Raw genomic sequence first — 24,363 nt, forward strand, 5'->3', positions numbered from 1 at the left:
TAAATCCACTTCAGCCACTCTTTCTTTCTCTGCCTGCCCAGAGAAACGGTCTGTTAATGACCTGATTGATTAAATAAGGCCTTTGCTGAGCTCTTAGTGAGGACGGAACGACTGTTTTCTTTTTTGAGTAGGCACAGGTAACGGTCGCAATAAAGCCGGAAAAGGTCAGAGGGCGAGCCGAACAGCTCTAATGAACCTGGGGTGTAATTAACGGGGAGCCGAGATCAGGTCTCCATCTGAGGGTCAGAGAAGGCCAACCCCCGGATGGGATGGAGTGCCGTTAGTCGCCATTAGCCAGTGTTTTACACAGAGGAAGAAGTGTGGCTTGATTAGACATTCAAAGAGCAGCGTTAGGCCTTTCAATCATGACCCTGTCAAAGCTCTCCACTCTTAATGAATAGACCTCAGAGTCCTCAGCCTTTCTTCAAAGTGAGCTTCACCATATGTGTGTGTTCTTCTTAATGGAACACTTGACTCAGCTGTGGTGTTATGTTGAGTGCATTATTTGGTCGATTATGCTGACAAACTGTCCACAGCTCTCAATAAATGCACAAAACACTGCCTGATTATATATAGGCTCAGAAGATTCTCAACACATGAATTATACTCAACACATGAAATATTTTTTTTTGTACTTGCTGGTAAACTACCATGCACATTTCTTTGTGCAGTTTTCGTGCTGTAATGGGAAGTGTGGACAGGGCATATTCACTCTCAGAAATAAAGGTACAAAAGCTGTCACTGGGGTGGTACCTTTTCAAAAGGTACACTTTTGTACCTATTAGGTTAAAAAATTTACACTTTAAGTACTAGTATGCACCAAATTGGATCCTTTAGGTACAAACCTGTACCTTTTGAAAAGGTACCGCCCCAGTGACAGCTTTTGTACCTTTATTTCTGAGAGTGTTGAAAGGCTCATCCCTCAATAGCCAGAAGGTTTTAGTTACAACCATGATTTGTTAGTTGCTAGTCAGCTGCAAGTGGTCTTAGGGAAGGGGCATTCTCATTCTAGAGGGTCCAAAAAAATCAGAGAATTTGTGAGATACAAAGTCATAATTTTGTCACAATTGAGGTTGCAATTACAAGATTAAAAAAATGCAGTTATGACATATAAAGTTGCAAGAGTAATGGTAATAGTAATATCAATATAAAATGCTGATGCATAAAATCCCAATTGTAATATTTAAAGTTGCAAATTCTGAAAAATAATGTCACAGCTCTGAAAAAAGGTCGCAGTAAAAATTGTAAAAAATTGCAATTATGAGACATGAAGTGAGACTGTGAGACAAAGTTGCAAGTGTTATAAAGTCAAAACTGAGATAAAAAAAGGATCAAACTGTGATATATAAAGTCACAGTTGTTAGATATGAGGTCGCATTTGTAAGACATAACCTTACAAAACTGTGATACACAGTAAAATGGCAATTGTAATAATTGAAAATTTTCTCATATAAACTCCCAAATGTAATATATAAAGTTGCAATTGTGAAATATAATGACAATTGTGAAAAATAGCGTTGCAGTAACATAAAAAGTTGCAACTATGATATATAAAGTCACAATCGTGAGAAAAAAAAAAAAAAATCACAATTGTGAAAAATACTTGCATTTGTGAGAAATAAGGTCAAATTTGTGAGATATAAACCTGCAGTTGTGAAGAAAAATCGAAATAGTTTGATATACCATCACAATTGTGATATATAAAGTGGAAATTGCAAGACCTATTCATTAGAAAGATATAAATTTGCATTGCGAATAAGTTGTGAGCTATAATGCCACAATTGTGACTTATGGTCACAATTAAGAGGAATAACGTCACAATTACATTAGTATCAGTAGTAGAGTGGAGTCAGAAATGGGTTTCCATTAGAGACAGACAGAGAGAGAGAGAGAGAGAGAGAGAGAGCGAGCGCAAGCAAGTGGAAAAATGAAAGGCTGTGTTTATTGGTGCAGAGTTGCTCTAATCCTGACCCGTCCTCTCTGCGGGCACCTGACTCACAGGTAGAGCTGTTTCAGAGTTCTTCTGCCCAGGTGCTCAGAGAACTGTGTGCTCATGGATTCTGACAGCTCCGTCCTTGCAGGGTGCCACTGATGTTCATTATTTCAGACTTCCATCGGACGCCTAGCAGTCACAATACCGCCTCTGCCTCAGATGAGCACTAAGCGCTGTGTTAAAACATCATTATTAAGGTGAGAAGCGAATGACACCATAAATATGCAATTAATCTTCAGAACTGGGGCAAAGTTTAATTGCGATTAAACAAACAGACAGAATATGCAAATGTGGAAACATTATGAGAGTGGTTCTAATTATGAAGTTACACATAATGGTAATTAAAAAGCTTGCATCCCGCAATGCCCTTGCTGGTTTTCATGGTGGCACACATCACTGCTCCTGATTGGGCTCGTGTATGAAGTCTTGCAATCTTATTGTGCATGTCTGGAGGAGCATACATACATAATCTCATGCATAGTTCTTTTTTTTTTTCTTTTAGTGGGTGTTGATCAGCTATGTTTATGAAGTCATTTTGCTCACTTGAAGTGTGTCTGGTTTGTGTGTGTTCCGCAGGGCTTCTATCAAATGCACCATGACAACCTGTCATGCTCTGCATTAACGGCCCCCAGCAAAACAGAAGGGCTCATTCTACATCAGTGATGGTTACGGAAAGGGTGTGTGTGTGTGTGTGTATATATGTGTGTGTGTGTGAATGTCTGTACGACACAGAGAGACGAGGAAAGAGGAAAAAGGACAGAAAACAGCTTGAAAAAAACAGAACGGATGTAAAAGTGGAAACGGCAGTGGACTTTCAGACAATATTAGCATTAGCGAAAGATGAAACATTTCTGAGTGTGCTTTTTTTGTGCTTATGACCCTGCAAGATCGGGTCTAAAGCTGGGTTATTTAATCCCTATGTGTGTGAACAGCCCCGTATGTGTGTATGTGATGAATAAACCCTGCATTTGACATGTTAAAAGGGATGTTCTTTACTAAGAGTCTTGTTGGGCCTGACATAACTGGGACGTAGTTCTCCTTGTCAAAGCTAATAATCAATTCCCATGCTGGGATAATCTGACAGCACACTCCCACTAACTGTGCCACTGTCTCTATGCACACAGCTACATATCTCCCAAAACAATCATTCTCCAATCTAACACAAAATTAGCTAATCTGTCTTCACCGCCTGTTCGAATTAAATATATTAAGTCCAGATATAATTAACATTTTCAGCACAGAGAACTCAATATTTTAGGTTTGTTTACCCTTCAGGTGGAAAAAGTTGGTAATGTTTTAATAAAAGAAGCATCGTTACTGTGAGAATTTTGAACTAATTGGATTTTCAATGCAATGTCCAAAAAACAAAACAAAAAAAGAGCTTTGATAATAAAGTTGCATGATTATACTGTGTAAATGATATAGAATTATTTTCCCCTTACTTTCCCAAAAAAAGAGAAAAGAGGTAATTCCTTATATATATACATACACACACACACACACACACACATATCATTAGGAAGCTTCTTCCCATGAGAACAGCATTTTTGAACTAGTGCACTTCTAATAAAATCAAACTTTAACATCTATTTAATGAAATTGCTTTATCCATTTTAAATTGGTTTGCTGGATTTAGCTGGTGTTTAGCTGGAGAAAAGTGCCAAAGAGCCAATAGGTGGTCTGACCAGCTTTGGTTGGTTTAAGATATTTTTTTTTCATTAAGAAGTTACAGAAATTTAACACAAATATAACTAAATATTACTAGCAAATGAAAGAAATTAAGGAAATTTGTGGCTGCCCTGCCTGTTTGAATTATGTATTTAAAAAAAAAGTTTTTCAGAACACAACTCCAACATCCAAACAAATGCTTTTATAAGCTTTTATAATTAAAAACTCTACCAGGAAACAGAGCAGGTAAGTATACAGCAAACCAGATTAGGATGTTGATTAAACAGTGAGAATTACCACATTAAACACAATTTGTTCATTTCTGGCTTACCTGCCTGTTTGAATTAGATCTATTAAACATAGTTTTTCAGCACAAAGAATTTCATATTTGTTTGCTTACCCTTCAGGTGTAAAGAGAAGGAGAATGTATTTTTTTGTTATTCCATTAATAACTCTGCCTAAACGACTTCTAAAAAGTCAGATGACAGGAGGGCGACGGCTCTCCAAATTTAGCCACTCTCTCTTTTTGGCACGTGTGAAGGATGTGAACCCCATGCACACTCGCTGACAGATTTTAGTAGGGTGACACAAATTGTGTGAGTGTGTGTGTAAAAGAGAGAGAAAGGTGGTGACAAACAGTGTGTGTGCTTTAAATGTGTGTGGGGTGTGACTATGTGCATAAGCGCGCTCGGGTGTGTGACAGCAGCAGTGTGTTTGAGTCTGTCCCCGCAGGTCCTCCCTCAGGTCTCCGTCAGGCTCAGCTGACAGAGTCGTTACTCATAAAGACAGTATTATTATCAAGCAGAAGATGAGTGTATATCCAGGCCAGAGCACATATGAGGGAAGCAGAAACTTCCTCCACATATGTATAATAACTCCATTGTCTCGATTTCATGGAGATGAAACCGAACAAGGCTTCATTAATCAGCATATACACTCACTCAAACTCTCCCGCAGTTGTTTATGTGTATTACTCTGATGAATAATAATATAGTGTTGGTTTACACAAAGACCAGACGTGATGCACAGGTTCAGAAAACATAATGCAAATGGGTTTAGCATCAATGCGGCATCAAACACTGGAAAACAAGTCTTGCATGTAACTTGGAAACACCGTTCTTTGCTATTCCTTAATAGGTTAAAAATGAAAATGAAAACGTAAGATTATTTTCTCTGCCAAAACTTTCATTTGAACCAATATATATCTATGAAATAGCATAAAATGTCAGCAATGAGTAAAAATGAATAATTTGTCACGTCACATGACAGAACTGAAAACATCTTCAATGAATATGAATGAGCTACCCATTACATCTTGACTTGAGAAACAAAACATGTAAACAACATGAGTATTATGCTGCTACTTGGAATTGTGCTCTTTTGCTAGTATATGGTATATTATTGGATGCTTCATTTTGGAAAAGCAACCATTCCAAAGAAAAAGAAATTACAGCAATTTTTGCTCACAAGAAGAAATAAGAAGAAACTATTTTCTGAAATGAGACATCCTCAATGATGTCTGGCAAAGCAACCTCTGAAGGGCGCAGCCTTTTGAAATGAGACACAAATATAGCTTCGGAATGTGTCATCATGACTCTTTCTGCAGGTTACATTGTTAAGTTAGTAGGTTAGGACAAGTGACTGTATGTATCAGTAAATAATTCGTTCAGTGATTTGTTTAAAAATGCTGACTCATCCAGGAATTGTCTGGAATCGCATACTGACTGAGTAGGTACTACACCGAGTAAGTATTTACTTCACAACCATTAAATAAATGTTCTATATACAGTATAACTATGTGTATTATGAATGACGTCAGGATATACTCTAGTTAGTACATCCGCCATGTTGTCACGTGACTTATGGCGGATTCACAAATCCTCTCTTATGGCATCAAAATAGGATGTGTCCATCAGATTTTGGAATCTCACCAGTAGTAGTGGGTTATCTGGGAACTTTTTTGCTTACTGTTTTGCCTAATATTATATAGTAGGGAAGTAGGCGTATTTAGACGCAGAGACTGTCTTGATGAATAATTCATTCATTCACTCACTCAACCGATTTGTTCAAAAATTATTCAAGAACGAAACACCACGAGTTGTTCAGAGATGCATAACAGTTGGCTGTGCTTGACTTCTTTTGGAAGTATTTTCATTGGTGCATGAACAGAAAAGTGACTGGCAAAATTAAAGCTACTCAATATGAACTATATAAAAAGCAATATCACAAAATCCTGCTGCCTCTGTGTAACTCCAGCTTCTCAGAAACAGCCCAATCCGTCGCCAGTTCAATTTCATAACGAGAGGCCTCCGTCTGAGTAGGTATACATTGTATTTGACGAGGAACTTTGTGACTTTTTTTTATAGTATGCATCTGTGTAGTATGAATGCAATCAGAGTACGTAAGTGTTAAAGTCCAAATATTTCAATTTTTTAAACAATGTTCAATTTGTTTTATAATGCACTATACCTGTATAGTAAGCAATTATATACATATTTTAACATAATGTTTTAATATTTTAACATATTTTCTCATAATACCGACATCACATGCAATATGCGCCAAGCTGGCCCTGTCATGTGACCTACTGTACATTGCTTCACTGCCTCTTAGTATTGTAAATTGTACTTCAGAACCTCAGTGGAATCAGTAGCTTATCTGGGTAAATTAAACATAATACATATTTCACATACTGCTTTTCACCTCCTACATAGTATGAATTAGTCACATTTGGATGCAGTGTTTGACTGGTGTATTGACCTGATTTATGAGCATTCTGTACCAAAGATACCATCATGACAACCATAGTCTAAACGTCACCCTTAACATGTGGTAATCCAAATCCTACTCTTATCACACACACAAAGGACGCATATTTATAATGCGGTAACTCACATGTATGAACATATGTAGATGGCGACTGCATCCAGACACTCAACCCCTCACACATCACTGCCCAGTGGTCTGTCAACTTCGTTCTTTATCTCACCTGCCCACATAACAAGCTGCCTGGCTTGATCGATACTCTAGCAGATGTGTGGGACATGCTCCTCCCTGCGCATGGAGGCATGAAGTGTGAATCTTTCTTTATGCTATTACACAGATCACATCAGTATGCTGCGAAGAGACGCACAGCTCCAGCTCTAGTGCATCGTACCACCTAGAGTTTGGCATTCAGTAAGATCTGTTGTGGAACAGGGTGGTGAAATCACCATATTGAAAGTATTCAAAAGACAAATAAGTGGAATCTGAAGCTTGAAAAAGACTTCTGAGGAATAGAGAAAGTGATGTAGTGTAAAAAAGTGACCTTTCAAAGTTTAACAGTTTTGTATCCTTCTGATGAAAGAGAACTCAAGTGCAATACTAATTTACTGTCGCTATATAAACACAAAAGTGAGCCAAAAGTATTGGGACACCCCATTCAAATGAACAGGTTTGACTACTTTAGTCATTTCCATGAGTACAAATCTTAATGTTTAAGCATGTAGTGATATTCTAGGGAATTGTGTGCTTCTAATTATTATGGAAATGGTTGGTACAGGAACCTTTGCTATTCTAACATGACAATGCCTATGTGTATAAGGCAAGGTTCAAAAATAAATGATTGATTCAGTCAGTGTGGAAGAACTTGACTGGTCTGCAGAAAGTCAAGTCCTAATCCCAGCTGAACACTTCTGGTGTGACTTTAAATGCAGATCTTGAGCCAAAAACTCATGATACATATATATATATATATATAGTAGAGTAAGTGAAACATATACATACAAACAAACATATATGTGTGTTACATCTTGAGCCTCAGGCTTACAGATTAGGTTGAGCTCTAATCGTGACACACAAAGAAAAGTATATGTACATATATTTATTCTAAATATTTGTTTATTTGTGTGTTAGCACAGGGTTATCTTGATTTAGTGGAGAGGTCATGTGGGCCCCTTGGCATTTGCATCAAATTTGAATAAATCCTCTAAAATCATATCAAGGTGACAGCTGAAGCAAAATGTCATCTGAGGAAAGCTTTGTTATTCCAAATTATGCTTGTCTAAACTTATAATGGGCATTCGTTTTTGCATATTCAAACACTCACACAGGAATTGTCAAAGCGCTTTTCACACCTGCTGCAGCTTCAAAAAGAAAAAGGAACAACAAAGTTGTGATTTACTTGTGTTTGTATCAGTGTTCATTTTTTTGTCTTTTTACAAAAATATCCTTTCACCTGTTTTCAGATGCCATTCATTTCAGTCCATTTTACTCAGACCTAAATATCAGATAATTTGAGATATTATGAGATATTTTCATTGGAGAAAGCTTTTTATTTTTTCAGAACATTTCCCTAAAAATGTCTTGCATCCAATCATGAAAAAGGCATCCAAACCTGATTTTGGAATGAAATGGTGCTACATTTTGGGTAAGGTGATATTTATGACTTTGATGATGCTGTGAAGTCCGATCCGGATTCCTACCGTCTACACAGGAGGGTTTGTTCCGTGTTGTTCCGGCCACTTTTCCCGGTAAACATGAGCACTTGACGGTCTGGGAACGCTCCTCAATACGGTTCTTGTTGCAACATCGGTGTGCTGCAATGACCTCACATGTTCCTCCCTCTGTGGATGCAGAAACACACACGTATGAGGTACATCAGCTTTGACACACAGTAAAGATGCACATATTTGAAGAAATACCCATTTCAGCAATGCACACCTGAGTTATAAGCAATTCAGTGACAAGTGGTGTCAACAGTTAGTAAGGAAGGTTTGATTTGAACCTTTAACCTCACCCAAAATCTGACTCTGACAAAATTTGAGCAGCAAATACTCAAATTATAGTCATACTTATTTGAGAATCCTAGTCATTTATATTTTCATGTAAATGGTGTATAAGTAAAAAAGGGTTTCAGCTTGTTTTACTGCTTTAGGGATTAATCATGATTTACAGGGATTAATTACGATTAATTATTATTTGATCTTGCACTAACTACTTTCTAACTACTGTGCAAAAATGAAAATATACACAAATACAATATTACATAAACTTCAATCAAAGCTACACTTAAGAAGCTCAGGCTAAGCTGAACGTTTCATTGCCCCTAACACGTTAAAGCGCCATATAAAATTAAAAATATTTAATAAATTAAACTATACAAGCAACAAACACAACTGATTTCATTTATATTCTGTTCACAAATCTTATGCTTTTCCACTTTTTACCCCTTAATGATCATTAGCCAGTAATTATCAATAAGATTCAGCTTCTTTTCAACGATCACATAAAAAGACAGATGAGGGGGGAAATTTCTTAAAAAAAAAAAAATTAGATGGGAACACAGAACAAACTTTCCATAAAAATCTAGATCATTCTCTGCACACAGAAAAGGAATTTTTGGAGAGGTTTTTTTGTGTGTGTGTGTGTGTGTTTTAGACATATTTACTTAAATCCATGAGGGTAAAAGGCAATCAAATAAAAAAAACCTGAAGCCTCAGCTCCTTAATTAGATTAACTTCCAAAGTCATCAGTTAAATAAGCATTAGAGCAAATGGCCCTTGTAAAAAGCCTCTAAAGAGAAAATTATAGGCTCTTCTACAGACTCTTACTGCTAGGCTTTCTGTGTAATTACCATGTATTCTTTCTTTTCTCTGCGTTGCAAATTACCCTTGAAGCATGTTGATTATCTTATCTAAATGACAAGCCTTTTACCCTGATGTGATGAAAGCAAGGGCTTTTATGGGGAGTGCAGGAAGGTGAGGGTGCCGTCGTGGTTTAGACAAAGTGGAGACATATAGCACGGTATGACATTGATGCGACTAAATAGGCAAAACTCATTCTTGACAAAAGGCCTTGAGACAGTGCAATTATGAAGTCCTCACAGTCATTATCATGCTCCCTGCCCTTTAACACACACACACTTTACAGGATATCTGGAGCTACACGATATGCACTGCAGCAAAGTGGACCCCATTGTGACAAAAAGACGGGGGGAAAAAAGAAAGGGAATGCGCAAAAAGCTACTAGCGGGTCACTATAACAATAGAGAGCACCCTGAGGAGAGCTGGGGGATTGATGAGAGGTAATGGTTTCCCCCTCAAACGGTGGGCTCACAGCTCCACACCAACCCCAAGACAAGAAAGAACAGGGGAACAGAGGAGGACAGGAGGCAAGAGGGAGGGAAGGAGGCAGGCAGCTCCCTCGCTGGGCCGGGCCAGGCCCGGTCGGTTGAGTAATGACAGAGCTGTTGGAAGCGCCCCTCTCACACAATTATAAAGCGGCCAGGTAATTCAGCCAGCGGGGTTGCTGCAGCGAGGCCCTCCATCAGATGCTCCCCTTTCCCCAACACCCGCGGAAACCCTCTTTATCTTCCCCTGACAGCTGTCCACTCGTCCGCTCACACATCCCTCAATTACACCAGAGCTCATGTGAGGACATACGAGAGAAAAAGGACATACGGCGCCCCATTTCCCACCGTTTTGACAGTCAATGTTGCTTACTGGCTGATAGATTCTTTTTTTTTTAAGTATTGGTGGAAACATTTTAGATATACATGGATGGCTACAATGGCCTAACATAAAGTATGGAACATAAAAGAAGATAAGTTGAGAAACATCTCAGTATTTTTTGCCGATGCAATGAAAGTTACTGGTAACCAAAACAGCTTTGTTACCAACAGTCTTCAAAATACCTTCTTTTATGTTGTGCAAAAGAAAGTAAGTCATTCAGGTTTGAAAGAAAATCATCAATTACTTTTTAGTGTTTTATTTCTCTTTACTAAGACAGGATAGTATAGAATTTTAATAGCAACCATTTATCAGTTTTTGGCTATAACATGAAGTATATACAGGGTGTGCATAAGAGAGGAAATTACAGTGTCCTCATGCTTGATCTGTCTGCACTTCAAATCCTTTTTCAAGCCTCTGCTTCAGGGTTTGAGTGAGCAATGGAAAACGAACAGCGCTAGGCCAGCGGTGAACATGATGGCCGTTGCTGCGCTGTCATCAGTCCTCACGTTTGAGCAGGAGGCATCCATTTGTCCGAGCGTGTTTGGCAACACGCATGTCTAGTTTTGACCTCGCAATAAAACATCAACCCCAACACACTGAAGGGATTACGCTCAAAACACTCGCTGCCATTCATGACAGCTCACTCTGGACCTATTACTGCTGTGCTCTTCATAAGCTCGATAATATCCCAGCATTCACAGGAGAACCCGAAACCACACACCTTCACAAATCCCTCTGGATTCTATTTAACACCTGTTAACTGCTTGAAATGTCTTATTGACTACTTTACTATTTCAGAATTCCTTCTTGTATGGCTTTCTAAGGCTGTTTTCTGGATAAGATTCCCATACTCATTCAGTCATAGTGAATCATTGCTCCCCATGGTGTTTTTTAGGAGGTGGATGTCTAATACAGCAGCAATTCGATGCTAGTCATTATTGGAGAACGTGGATTTCCATGAAGATGGGAATGGCTTGTCCATTACTGTCATATACTGAAAGCTTTAAAATCCATCCTGTAGTTCATTGATCCAATACTGGTCCAGCAAACCTTGAGATGAATGTTTTCATCTTGGATTTTGAGCATTCAGAAAACGAGCTGACACACAAAATGAAAAATACAACATTTGCAAACAAATGACCATTAATATCTGCAGTGATATTCTGACAAAGCATTCACCTGCTGGAGGCGATTTAAAGTTTTAGCTTCTTCTCAGCCATACGTATTTGCGAGCAGAGGGAGACAATTCAAAGAGTATAACAAGCCTTAAACAAAACAAACTGCTTAAACTGTTGAGCTATTCGCCACTGCAATTCAACCCAGAATCAGCATAAACACCACACGTCAAAGCACTTAAAGTAGGATGTGTTCCTGAATCGAAATTCCTATGAACCAACGAGTGTGTTCTATAATTTTAGGGAAAGAATAGCGCAGGAACAGCGAAAGAACATCCAGAACCCAAGCACAGAAAAGCTCTTCTTTAACCTATAACAGAAGTTAGGCCATGACACTGCCATATGTTGCACTATATAAAACACAAAATATGAGTATAAAGATAACATTTTTAAAAAGTAGTACGGCAGATTGGAGAAAAGGCATAATGTAATAGAGGTTACAACACAAATATAATAAATAATGTTTCAGTGGCTTACAGAAGAAGCACAGTGACACAAAAGTAACAAAAAGGGGTTATGCAACAGAAAATTAACAAAAACATTTAGGTGGCTTACAGACAATGCATAATGACATTTTCAAAAAAAATGAATTTAAAGAATTAAGCATAAAATAAAATAGAAATAAAAATTTAAATTAAAAAAATATTTCAGTGGCTTAAAGAAAAGGCACACTGAAAGGAAATGAAAGTATACAATATAAATAGAACTTAAAATATAATAAAATAAAATATAAAAATAAAATGTACAGCATAAAATAGGAATATAAAACAGGAAAATGAACAAAAAACAGAGAAAGGATAATGACATTCACAAGGTAAATAAACCATTCTTGCCCATGACTGCTTGTGGTATTGCAAAATGTACATTACAAATTGTATATAAATGCAAATAAAGAATTAGAATAACACAAAATAAGAATATAAAATCACATAAAAATTAAGTATACAACATAAAACAGGAATATGAAATAGAAAAATAAACAAAACATTTCAAAATTCACAGGAGTAAAAATACTTTCTAAATGAAAGAATATAAAACAAGTGGCTATACAAAATAAAATAGGAATGCAAAATAGTAAAGATACAATTATCTAAAACAAAAAATAAAATATATTAAACATTGCAGGTCACTGATCACACTTGCTTGTGCAAGACACTGCTTGTGGCTATGGCCCCAACTCATGATTCTTGATACTGGGTCTAGATGAAACCTTTAATTGATTTGTGCTACTTTAGGATTGATTATCCCAATGTTTACAGAAGCGTTTGGCGTATGTTTAACGTGTTACCACATTTCAGCATCTTGATCTAAACAACTGGCCCTCAAATCTCTCCTTGCCCAAAATTGCTTCTGTTATTAATCTTGCGCTTGCCCAGAGATAAATCAGACTGCAAAGAACATTTACAGAGCACATTTATCCAGTGATAATAAAAAGCCGTTCAGTATATCTGTTTTATGTGCACGTCGATGGCTGAAATCACAAATGATGTGACACAGAAAAGTCTATTTTCCCACGCGGCATCTCATTGAGTCTGACTGTAATGACTTGAGGTGAGTCTAATGGAAGCTAATAACAGGTTTAGCAGTCTTTCATTGGGATTTAATGCTTTTTACATCTTGTGGCAGCAGAAGTGTGTGTGTGCGGTTGTGTTTGCTGGTTTAATCTGTATGTGTGTGATCGTGAAAGATCAAGAGTGAGGCCAGAGAGGCAGCTTTTTGCACAGCCATCAGACAGGTGGACATTAAACCATCCTGCACTGGCACCATCTGTGCTCAGAGTGAGTGCGAGGTAATGATACCTCCGGACTGTGAGCTAGCGTAATGCTGAATTTCTTAGAGGACAAATGGCCATTCCAACCCTGCTGCTGGGGCTAAACTCATTCACACCATGTTTCTGTTAGCTACAGGTAATCACTACTCCATTACCTGTGTGTGAGAGAGTATGGGCAGAAGTACATCTGTTTGCTTCATGACAGAGTTTTTGAGGGATAGTTCACCCCCCAAAAAAAGAACATATTTGAAGAATGGTTTTTGGACACATTGGACCCCATTGACTTTCACTGCATGAACAAAAATATAAATAAGTTAAAAAATTATAATAAAATTTTATTGTAATTTTTCAACTTATTTATTTATATTTTTATATTGTAATATTATTATATTATAAAAATATCACACACACACATATATATATATATATATTTATTTGTATTTTTTTAAAAAAATTTCTAAAAATTTCAGTGTTCCACAGAAGAAAAAGGTCAACAACATGCTGACAGAATTTTGAACTACTGCTTTAAAGGAATAGCTCACAAAAAGAAAAAGTTTCTGAAAATTTACTCACCTTAAGCCATCCAATGTGCAGTGAATGGGTGCCATCATAATGTGTGTTCAAACAGCTGATAAAAACATCACAATAATCCATAAGTAATCCACATTACACCCATCCATCAATTAACCTCATGTAAACTGAAAAGCTGTGTGTTTTCAGAAAACAAATTAGTCTTTAAATTGTTGCTTCTGGCCAAAATATCTGGCTATAATCCATAATTACGCTTCCTCTAAAAAGTTCATTCCTTGTTGTCCTCTCGTATCAAAAGCTACCGATATGAACTGTTTCTTTTCATTTGTGCTTGATTTGTGCGTATTTCTCTCCTGAATCAGATGAGATGACTTTTTCACTGGAGAAAGCAATATCATGGATAGAGGACTTTTATTTTAGCTGGAAGCAATGTTTTGAAGTAAAACTGTGAATTTGCTTGTTACAAACACACAACTTTTCACTTCACAAGACTTTAATCGATGGACCGGAGTCATGTGGATTACTTGATGTTTTATTAACAAGGTTCGGGAGGAGCACAATCAGATAATCAATCAGTCCTGCCCAGGTGGAGCTCGTTAGCTAATCACCTTAACAAGCACTATATATATATATATATATATATATATACATACATATATGCATATATACATACACACAGCCACCTTACCTCTGTTCCATGACAGTTTTCTAGCATCCCTCCTCCACCCTCCTCACTCTTCTTTTTTCAAGTTATTTTTGAACTCTCATTCTGATGGCACCCATTCACTGCAGAGGATCTATGGGTTTCCAAGTGATGTAATGCTAAATTTCTCCAAATCTGTTCCGATGAACAAACTCATCTACATGTTGGATGGTCTAGGTGTGAATACATTTTAAGCAAATTTTCATTTTTGGGTGAATCATTCCTTTAAGGTGTAAGTAAAGTTAAAAAAGCTTGTTCCTAGTGAAATTAACTTGCTTCTCTCTCTCCCCTGAGGTTATGTTAGAGGTGAGTCACATCAATCAGAGCAATTCTGGTCATTCTCCCATCTCCCTTTCTAGACTTGAGGTCATTACAGTAGCGCACATAGAGATTACCTATAAGAGAATCAATGCTTTAGTGTTTTTGGTGAGTCAAAGGCTAATTAAAAGTACGGTAATGAAGGAGTGTGGAATGGAGCAGTGGGGCAAAGGGTTCAGAGTAATTAAAACGGCTCTGACACACTTTACTCCAAGCAACTTTGTTCCTCTTACTGCCCGCATGACATTTATTTCTGTGCGTGGATATAGATAGTAACAAATAAAGAGTGTGAAACATTATGATCCATTATTATTAATAGCCAACCTCAAAAGAAAGACTGCGGCTAGTTGTCACTCTTTATTCCAGTTAATATTTCTTAGAGATGGTTTATTTTTAAAATCAGTTTCTATATAGACACACCAAAAAAAAAAAAAAAGCAGCCTGGGTGAGACTTCTTTTAAAAACATTGAAAAATATTACAGACCTCCTGGCCTCTACTAGAAACATATTATACAAATATGTACATTAAATCCAAGTTTTTAGTATGTGACATTCTCCAGTAATAACACAACAATTTATAATATCCTTACACTTATTAAAATCAGTGCCCATTTGTAAGCTGGTGTGGTTCAGTGATAAGAAATACATGACAAGCTTTATAACAGGAAGAGACGTGTGAATGTTCTTTTGACTCCTTTTCACCTTGTGCTGACAGGAATACAGAGTGTCATACCTGACATTCTAATGCACATGCACCTGTGATTTTTAACAAGGACAATTACCTGAGTCTCATATCCATCACTGGATTAACACCGGTCATGATAGGGCTTCTAATGTATAGAGTGCAAGAGAGAGGGGGGTGGGTTAGAGGAATGGTTCGACAGAGAGCTGGAGAGAAAATGCTCTGATTAGAAATTACTCTAGTGTGGAGAGGTACTCATTCTCAAATGGCACCCATTAAACTGTAATGTATTGCACAGGCAAAGCACACAACAGTGCAGCTAACCCAGACTAATTCACAGCTTCCATCAAACATGGCTTAATTACAGCGCAGCCAAGAGGAAAGTGATGCTATAAATGCTCATATTTTCAGAAGTTTGCAAACTATTTAATCTTCAACAAATTCTTTCTCTCTTGCCAGTCAGAACCCAGGAGGGACCTATGCTCAAACTAAACAAACAAATCAACAAGAACAAGACAAATGGATGTATTTCATCAGTCTGAATGCAAGGATAAAAAATAATTACCAAATCTTTTTTTTTCTTCTTCTGAGAATCATCAAAAAGGTTGATAGTGAAACTAAAAATACATTAAAAATGCTTATTAATCCCCAAAAGGTGTAGACACATACTACAGTAAATATAAAATAATTAATGTGTATGTGTATATAATTTAGAATCACTTTCCTCTCTCTCTATATATATTTATTTTAAAAAATAATATGCAATTTAATGTAAATATATAGATATTAAATATATAAATATATACTGCACTGTAAAAAAAAAAAAAAAAAAAGTTGAGCCAACTTTAAATTTTAGAATCTCCCACAAAAATAAGTTGAGAAAACTCAAAAATCTGCTGAAGCTGGTTGCCTTAAAATTTTAAGTTGGCTCAACTTTTTTTTATATATATATATATATATATATATATATAATAATTTATATAATATAAATGCAGTTTAAGTCAAGCAAATATGAGTCAAACAATGACAGGATATAATTGTATCTGAGATAATCTGTTCTTGGGTCAGATATTTCTAGGTCAGACATACCGTTTCATATCAATCCAATTCATAGATAAGAAATGCCCCCCTTCAGTAAAACCAGATCAGTCTGTTTCAATAATGCATTCAGAGGCTTCTCTTATTGATTAGCATCAGAAATTAAAATCAGCAACACATCTCCCTACAACATGCTTCATCAAAGGGAATATGAACCAGCTGTTATCATGCATTTATGTTTAATAGCTCCAGCTTTCAGGGCTGGCAGTTGAAATGTAACTTCTCATCTTTAAAACACCAATCTGAATTCCAATTCTGCATTTAAAAGAAATACGCATGCACTTCTCACAGCTTAAAACGCAGCCAAAAGCCTTTTTTGAGCTCGGTGGAATCATAAGATAACTCTCGACATGTTACTCCCTCTGGGCTGACATTAATTTTGCTCACATGACATATTTTTTTTTTAAATGTGCTGGGAAATGAAGCGTGAATGGTACAAAGACCAAATGCGGAGTTGTCTGGAGCAATCTTATAGCTCATATTGGCTGGGAAGATTATGTGTAAACACAAATCATTCAATCTGAGAGCTCTTGGAGAGATTTTTCCAACACAGAACAATACGACGGCGTCTGCATATTATGAGCCTAACATTTATTATTGCACTGAGAGTTAAAGTGTTACAAATTTATCACTGCATGTTGCAGATAAATGCTTGTTGTTGTGTCATCCTGAGCACAATAGCAAACAAAAATGCGCACACTTGCCACAAGCAGTCAAGCTCAGACAAAACTGCACTGTAAATAAAGCAGTTTATGGGACTTTTTAGTCATAAATTCCAAAAATAAATATGAATAATTTGAAACCTGACAATCAGAATTCCCTAAAATGTTGTCCCAATTAGTCAAACAGAGTTATCTGAATAAATAATTTTAAATTGAACAATATTGCTAAAATATTAAGCATGTTCCCAGCATGCATTGCAGCATGAATCAATTATGCAGGATTAGTTTTGTTGTTGAACTTTTGTTTGTTGTTATTTTGCTATTATTGTTGATATGATGTTAAGGGCTTATTCTTTACATATCTAAGTACAATACAACCTACATTGAAAACCAAGATTATTGGATTATGGTTTTACTTCAAAATTTCACATTTAATTTAATGTGTTACTTTTTGTTTCCTTGTAATTATTTGCAAAATTTACAATTTCTGAGTGAAAATTATTTAGACATCATTTTTTGTTTTATTATTTGTCAAATTAGCAATCTCTGAATGAAAACTGTTAACACCATTTTATAAAATGTAGATCGGTTTATGTGTTACAAATTGAAAATTTGCTGAAAAAGACATCTGTGGTTCTTCAATGAATTTATTGTCTGAATCAGATATTTTGCATTTAGTGAATGAACCAATTCATGTCGACAGAACAAAATAGTGTTACTTAAAGGCTTTTAAAGCCAATACTTCAGAGAACCTAAAATACTTTAAGACAATAGTTGAAAGAACCAAAAATAATCTGAATGCATGAAGTGAACACCAAATCTGTCTGATGCGGTCTTTTCATACAAAGCAGCAAAAATACATTTCCTGTCTGTAATATAATGTGGCGCACTGTCTGGACCATAGGAGTGACTCAGCGGAGACTCTTGAGTCAACATCAACATGCATGAATAGCCGAAGGACCCTATTGGTAAATGCGTTAGAAAAGGCAGTTTGAAGCTAAACACGGTTCATGGTCCTGCTGCAAATTTATCGCCTGTCTCAGAGCGTTTGCACAATGTCAGGATAGCTTGAAGGAACAAATGGTTCATGCAAACGAACATGACATGCAGCCGTTTCCCTGAATTTTCCAACAGCTGTAGAATATCTGTGTGTTTTTAGTCAATACACCCACTCACAGACTCATATGAACGTCTGTGACCTCCTTTTAGTATACATACCCAGAATCCCCTGCAGCTGAGGTCTGCCTGCCCTGAGAGGCGAAACAAGCAAACACATACAAGTAAATACACACCAGCCAGTGGACACATGCGCCAGTGGGTGCTCGGATCAGAGAAGCGCGCACACACATTCAAACATAGCCCGAAGCAAACAGAATAAGAGAGCGCAGAGAACCTGGGTATATTTCAGACGGAGTCAATGACCTCGTCGCAGCTGAGCAACACAAGTCTGGCCTGTTTATTTACGTGTACACTTTCCCTACTTGTAGTGCCGACAGCATGCACCGGAGCTTTACCAACCCAATCTCACAGCAATTCATACATATGTTTTGAGGTGGCTAATTTGTTCAAATTCATATGACCTCACTCGTACGAATTCGTATGACTTTTGCTAAATCGCACGTATTTCTCGAGTTTGTATGAATTTGTACGAATGACCTACCCCTAACCCGACGAGTGAGGTCGTACGAATTTGTACGAATTAGCCACTTCGTAAAATACGTACGAATTGGTCATGAATAGCGTTTAGGCTTTACACATCATACCAGACGAAACAAATAACACATTAACGCAGCTTTTCTGCATTATCTTGTCTTTTCATAAATACCACTTCCTTGTGCAGTTTCCACCAATAGCCTGGGTCTACCAGCTTATTGAGCTCTCAAAAAATGCCTTGTGTGCACACACTGTCCCTGCTGCATCCAGACTAGTCGTAAAAAGTAATGGAACTGGTAATTACACCAAAATAAATGGGCTCTATCAATCCTTAATGAGTGTCACAAAATAGCTGTACATGACCCATGCTGTCTTACAGAGCCCCCAGCACCAGAAGTTACTATCAATACTAACACTAGCATGAAATAACCACAGCCTGCTGGGACTTCTGCAACAGGCCTTATTAAGAAAACTGCAGAAACAGAGAAAAAAATGATGCCTCACACATCTAAAGAGAGAGGTGTGCACCAAACCTCATATTTACATTGGTGAGGTTACACTGAGGTCAAGAGCTGATGGTGCATTATGGGATGCCTGTTACTCTAAATGGAACTGCAACATTCACAGATCTTTTTTAGCCATTTAGGAAATTGAATTTGGGCTGGGACACTGCTGTAAAGAACTGCCGAGAACTCAAAACTGACCCGCAAGATGAGGAATGGCGCTGAAATTGAGTTCAGCACTAAACTAAGAGCATGCTCATAATGCCAATACATATTTTACATAATTTCTTCAGTGAATCAGGTGCTAAAACAACACAGACAGTGCTTGCAAATAAACGTTATCAATAATTGCGAATTCCCCTCCTGACCATTTTGACCACACATAATGAGAATAACTGCTCAATGTAAAAACAAAAACAACTATGGCAGAATGAATACATTTTAAATATGCATGCCAACATTTGCAGTCTTCTCATCGAAAATATGCCCTACATCTGTTCTCATTTCAGATATAAAAATCTGAAAAAGTGGTGCAAAAACTTACAAAAACAAACTTGCAACTGAGTTATACATGTGTGCCCTGAAGTTATTTAATAAGTCATATCAGACATGCATTTGTGCTTGCGGATTACTGAAGACAGCCAATCAATGTGCTATAAATCTTAATTGTTTGAATATTATACACATTTCGAATCATATCATGGTGTGAAATTGTTGACATTTGAGTTTCGACATCCACTGCAAACTTAATATACAGATCAATTTATGGTTTACACACAGTTGTCTCTCTACATTAAGTTGGGATATGAGAAGTAATGTAACATCGAACAAAATTATAGCAACACATTAACTTTAAATGTCAAACAAAAAGAGTCCAAACTTACAAAAAACCCATTGAATAATGCAACAACTCTCTTAAAAAGAATGCTTCTTTATTGGCATTTGGTTCCATAAAGAACCTTTAACATCCATAGAGACTTTCAATTCCACAAAAGATTCTTTCTAGTGGAAAAGGGTTCTCTGGATTTTTTAAATGTTCTTCACACTAAGCAAAAAAATAAAAAATAAAAATTAGATTATTTTAAGGAATGTTTACTAAAAGGTTAATTGGGGGAACCAAAAATAGTTATTTTATGGTTTTGTTGCAAACCTCTCCTTTGGAAGCTTTATTTATTTATTTTATTTTTTTTAAGAGTGAAGGATATGGCCTAAACATCTGCCTATAACACTTTCTAATAGCAGTTTCTATCTGCTATGCAGTTTTTCACGGTCTTCTACTGCTTTAGCCTTGTGCTGTTCATGTTCCCGTCACTGAGCTTCTGGCATCTCACACACTGTTCATTTATTAATAGGCATAATGCTTCAGTTGCCACTTATCTGCTTCGAATTATGCATGCATGCTAAAATCATTGTATGTGTCTACAGAGAGAACTAGATAGACAGATACAGAGAGCGAGAAAGAGAGAGAGAGACGCAGTGCTGTGTAAAAAATCCTTTTCTCCATTACAATGGCACATTGGGGTCATGCATGAGTTTGCATAACAGGCCTCCATTTTCCAGCGAAGTCCGTAAGCTCCAATTTATTCTGCCAGTTGTTTTGCATGTTGCTTGTTTTTGAAGCCTTTTTGGAGTATTTTTAACAGGACTGGCTTCACTCCAGAGGCGACATGTTGTCGCGTCTCTCCAGTCGTCTTCTGAGCGCCCGCCAGGCATCAATGCTTGTGTCATTACACAGCTATGCATGATAGCACTCTTTTGTCATGCTTTGTGTGTAATTGCTTGTGACATTCGTACTTGTGTTTCATGGTGGGGGAGTGGGGGTGGACATTGGCAAGCATGGGTTTATCATATTACTAAATCCATCCTCACATGGCTCACTTAAGCTTTTCCTTATTTGCCATGAAATCTTGCATCCATCACTTCGGATCAATCAGCCATTGCAGTATGAAAATATGCAATTTAACTATTATCTCTTTGCGAAGAGTGTTGAAGCTTGTTTTTTTAAACAAATCAAAATGGATTCATTGTTTATATTTATGAAACTTTCTAAACATTTGCAAAAATTTTTTTTTTTTTGTGTTCAGGTTCTTTTTGCCCCCTGCATTGTCTAAAGAGAATATGAACAGTGAACAGAACATAAACACTCAGTAACAGGAGCTCTATATTTGTGATCATGTGGGTGGAAGAAAACCTGAAATATGGAATCTCACTGACTGTAATTTAGTTTAGAACACAGAAAATAAATGAAACCTAACAAACAGACAGGAAGAAAACACAGTGTACAATAAATTAACTGAGGGGCACAAGGCACAGTGGCCGAAAGCATGTCAGTGAGCTCAGAAATGACATTTTTTTGAAAGTGTAATAGTCTTGACCCAAAAAAGAACGAGAAACTGTGAAGCAAGACAGATTTATCCACAGATGAGCTTCCCCATCAACCAAAAAAGATCCCTATTCACTCATAGCGCCGCTACATAAACCTGACTCAGTAAACAATGATTTATCAGTCACTGACTTTGCTGTTAAAAAAAAGGAAATGGGAGGATTTAGTGCAATTAATTGCTGCAGACGAATGTAAAAAAAAAAAATAAATAAACACTTTGACAAGTTATTGCTATAAACAATGAAATCACGCAAACTACTGACTACAAGAAATGTTTTATGTACTACTAATCAAACTGTGCATTATCATCTGACAATGAATGATTAGAGACTCACAAAAAGATGTGAAGGTCAGAGTATATTAATAAGCTATTAACTGTCACATTTCAATTATTCGTTACATAATCTTAGACCTCGGAGGTCGTTTTGAATCCAAAAACATAGAGACGGGAAGAAAGGAAATTAATTAGGTAATGTAAAGCCATTAATGAAGTAGACTGAAACCATGTACGTGTCCGTTAAAATGAACTTTTACCATCTGATCTTGAAGGAACAATGTGTCTGTTGATTAGATATAATTATCAGTCAAATATCAAAGAATAATTGCTGCATGGCTATGTAAATACTGTGTGTATCAACTAAACGTTTTTGGTGTAATTACAGGCAAATTAAAAAAAGATTTTTTCTATAACATGATTTGTCTATTCGTTTAAATAAGCATGTTGTCTCTACAGAGTGAGACAGAACAGAAAGAAAAAAATAACAGAGAAAGTTTGTTTACTGCTCACTGCCGACAACCGTGCTGACAAATAACCGATTCCCACAGTCAACCTGAGGCGTTTCATTTTCGGCCATTTTAATGGCAACACAGCCGCCTCAGCAGAGATTAAATGTGGACTCTGCTTTTCTAATCTGCCTGGGCAACACGCCTTTAAATTTGATTTGTGCTATCAATGCAGACTGTGAAATCATGCGGCTACACATCAAAGTGTGACTGGATTTGGCCAGCATGTTAATGTTAAGCAGGTGTATGTCCTTTGTCTTGAAAAAGGTGACTGCCTAAAGTTGCCTGTCTGTGAGATTAATACAACTGTGAAGGCACAATCCACATTAGAGCGACATTACTACTATGTTCCCAGCACCTACATTGTATTTCGTCTACGGCGGTTGTTTATAAACTAAATCTACCGTCACTTCATCTAAACAGCATTGGTTAGATATTGCTTTATTTATTTCAAATCCATGCTGACTGAAAATCTTTATTTTAACCACTTGATGTCTTCTGCAGCACCTTCAGTGGAAAACACTGTTCTGCACTGCTGTTATTGATGTTCCAGGTCTGTTTGCTTTTCTATAAGGTACACTTTTAGATAAAAATACAACCCTTTGCATTCTTCATTTCCTACTATGTACACATTTCTGAGTTTGAGTATTGCCAAAGTTGCTTTTTTGTAGGCAGTTCAGTTTTACTTTACATTTATATTATTTTTTTAATTCTAATCTACCGTTCGAAAGTTTGTGGTAAGATTTGTTTTGAAAGAAGTCTCTTATGCTCACCAAGATGTTGTATTTATTTAATATTAAATACTGAATTACTGGAAACACTGATACATTTTTCAGGATTTGCTCAGGATTTTTTTTGATGAAGAGAAAGCTCAAAAGAAAAGCATTTCTGTCACGAATCCTGTCCGTGGACTTCCATTATATTGACTCTCACATTACATGGACTGTTACGTCACTCCCCTACATTTCCCATGTTCCATTTCACTGATTACGTTTACACCTGCAGCCATTTTCACACACTATAAAAAACAAACCTTTCAACTCCGAGTATTGTTTAGCATTTATCGCTCTCCTAGTGATAGCTACATTACGGAGCTATTCTGAATTTCCTGCCTGCCCTGGAATTATAGCCTGTCTTGGATTATCTCTTTGTATTGCCGTTTTGGACTCTGTATGCCCCTCGTCTGGACTATTGTCTGTCTGTTTGGATTACCCGTTTGCCTCGCCCCCTGGATTACGTTCGCCGTTGATTGACCCTCGCCTGTTTACTGGACTACTCTTGTGTCTTGCCCACGATATACCTCTTTGCCATTGTCTGACCCTTGCCTGTTTCATGATCACGTCTTTAAATAAAAGCTTGCATATGGATCCGCACGCCTCTCGTCCCTGTCGCCCCGTTACAATTTATTTGATAGAAAAACTTTAGTTTTATGTATTCTTGCTGAATAAAATGTCAAACTTTTGAACAATAGTGTACAGTATTTATATTTTTAACTAATACAAATTTATTTTAAAGACAACTGGTATGAAATAAAATTCTAAAATATTTACAATATATTAAGTATTATATTAATTATATAATATTAATAATTCATAATAATATAACAGTTTAATACAGAATTATTTTTCAAATATTATAATATAATTACATTAATGCTTAAAAGAAATTAAGTACTCAAATATAATTGATCTGTATAACATAAATTTCTTTACAAATTACACATGCAAACATTGGGTTTCCATGTTTTATGGGGACTTTCCATCGACATAATGATTTTTACACTGTACAAACTGTATATTCTATTCCATAAACCTAATTCTTAGCAAAAACAGCATTTTTATACTTTCAAATAAATAAATAAATGAATGAATAAAAACAAACAAACAACATCAAAATCATTTAGTTTAATGTATAAACGTCCTCATGGAGACTAGAATATCTCAGGTTTT

General features: G+C 36.6%; 1 protein-coding gene across 10 annotated transcripts in view; it reads right to left on the reverse strand.

Annotated features, from left to right (window-relative positions):
* The window catches only part of LOC131549548 (chemokine-like protein TAFA-1), a 185,641-nt gene that overhangs the window by 14,237 nt on the left and 147,041 nt on the right, over positions 1 to 24,363 (reverse strand). For all 10 annotated transcript variants that reach the window (XR_009273421.1, XR_009273429.1, XR_009273427.1 and 7 more), the window contains one exon: positions 8,125 to 8,265. Coding sequence is in view for 1 of the 10 variants with exons in the window: in XM_058791835.1 (XP_058647818.1) it covers positions 8,125 to 8,265 (141 nt within the window). In the remaining 9 variants the exon portion in view is untranslated. The remainder of the gene's footprint in view (positions 1 to 8,124; positions 8,266 to 24,363) is intronic.

Source organism: Onychostoma macrolepis, chromosome 11 (assembly GCF_012432095.1).
Source record: "Onychostoma macrolepis isolate SWU-2019 chromosome 11, ASM1243209v1, whole genome shotgun sequence".
NCBI lineage: Eukaryota > Metazoa > Chordata > Actinopteri > Cypriniformes > Cyprinidae > Onychostoma > Onychostoma macrolepis.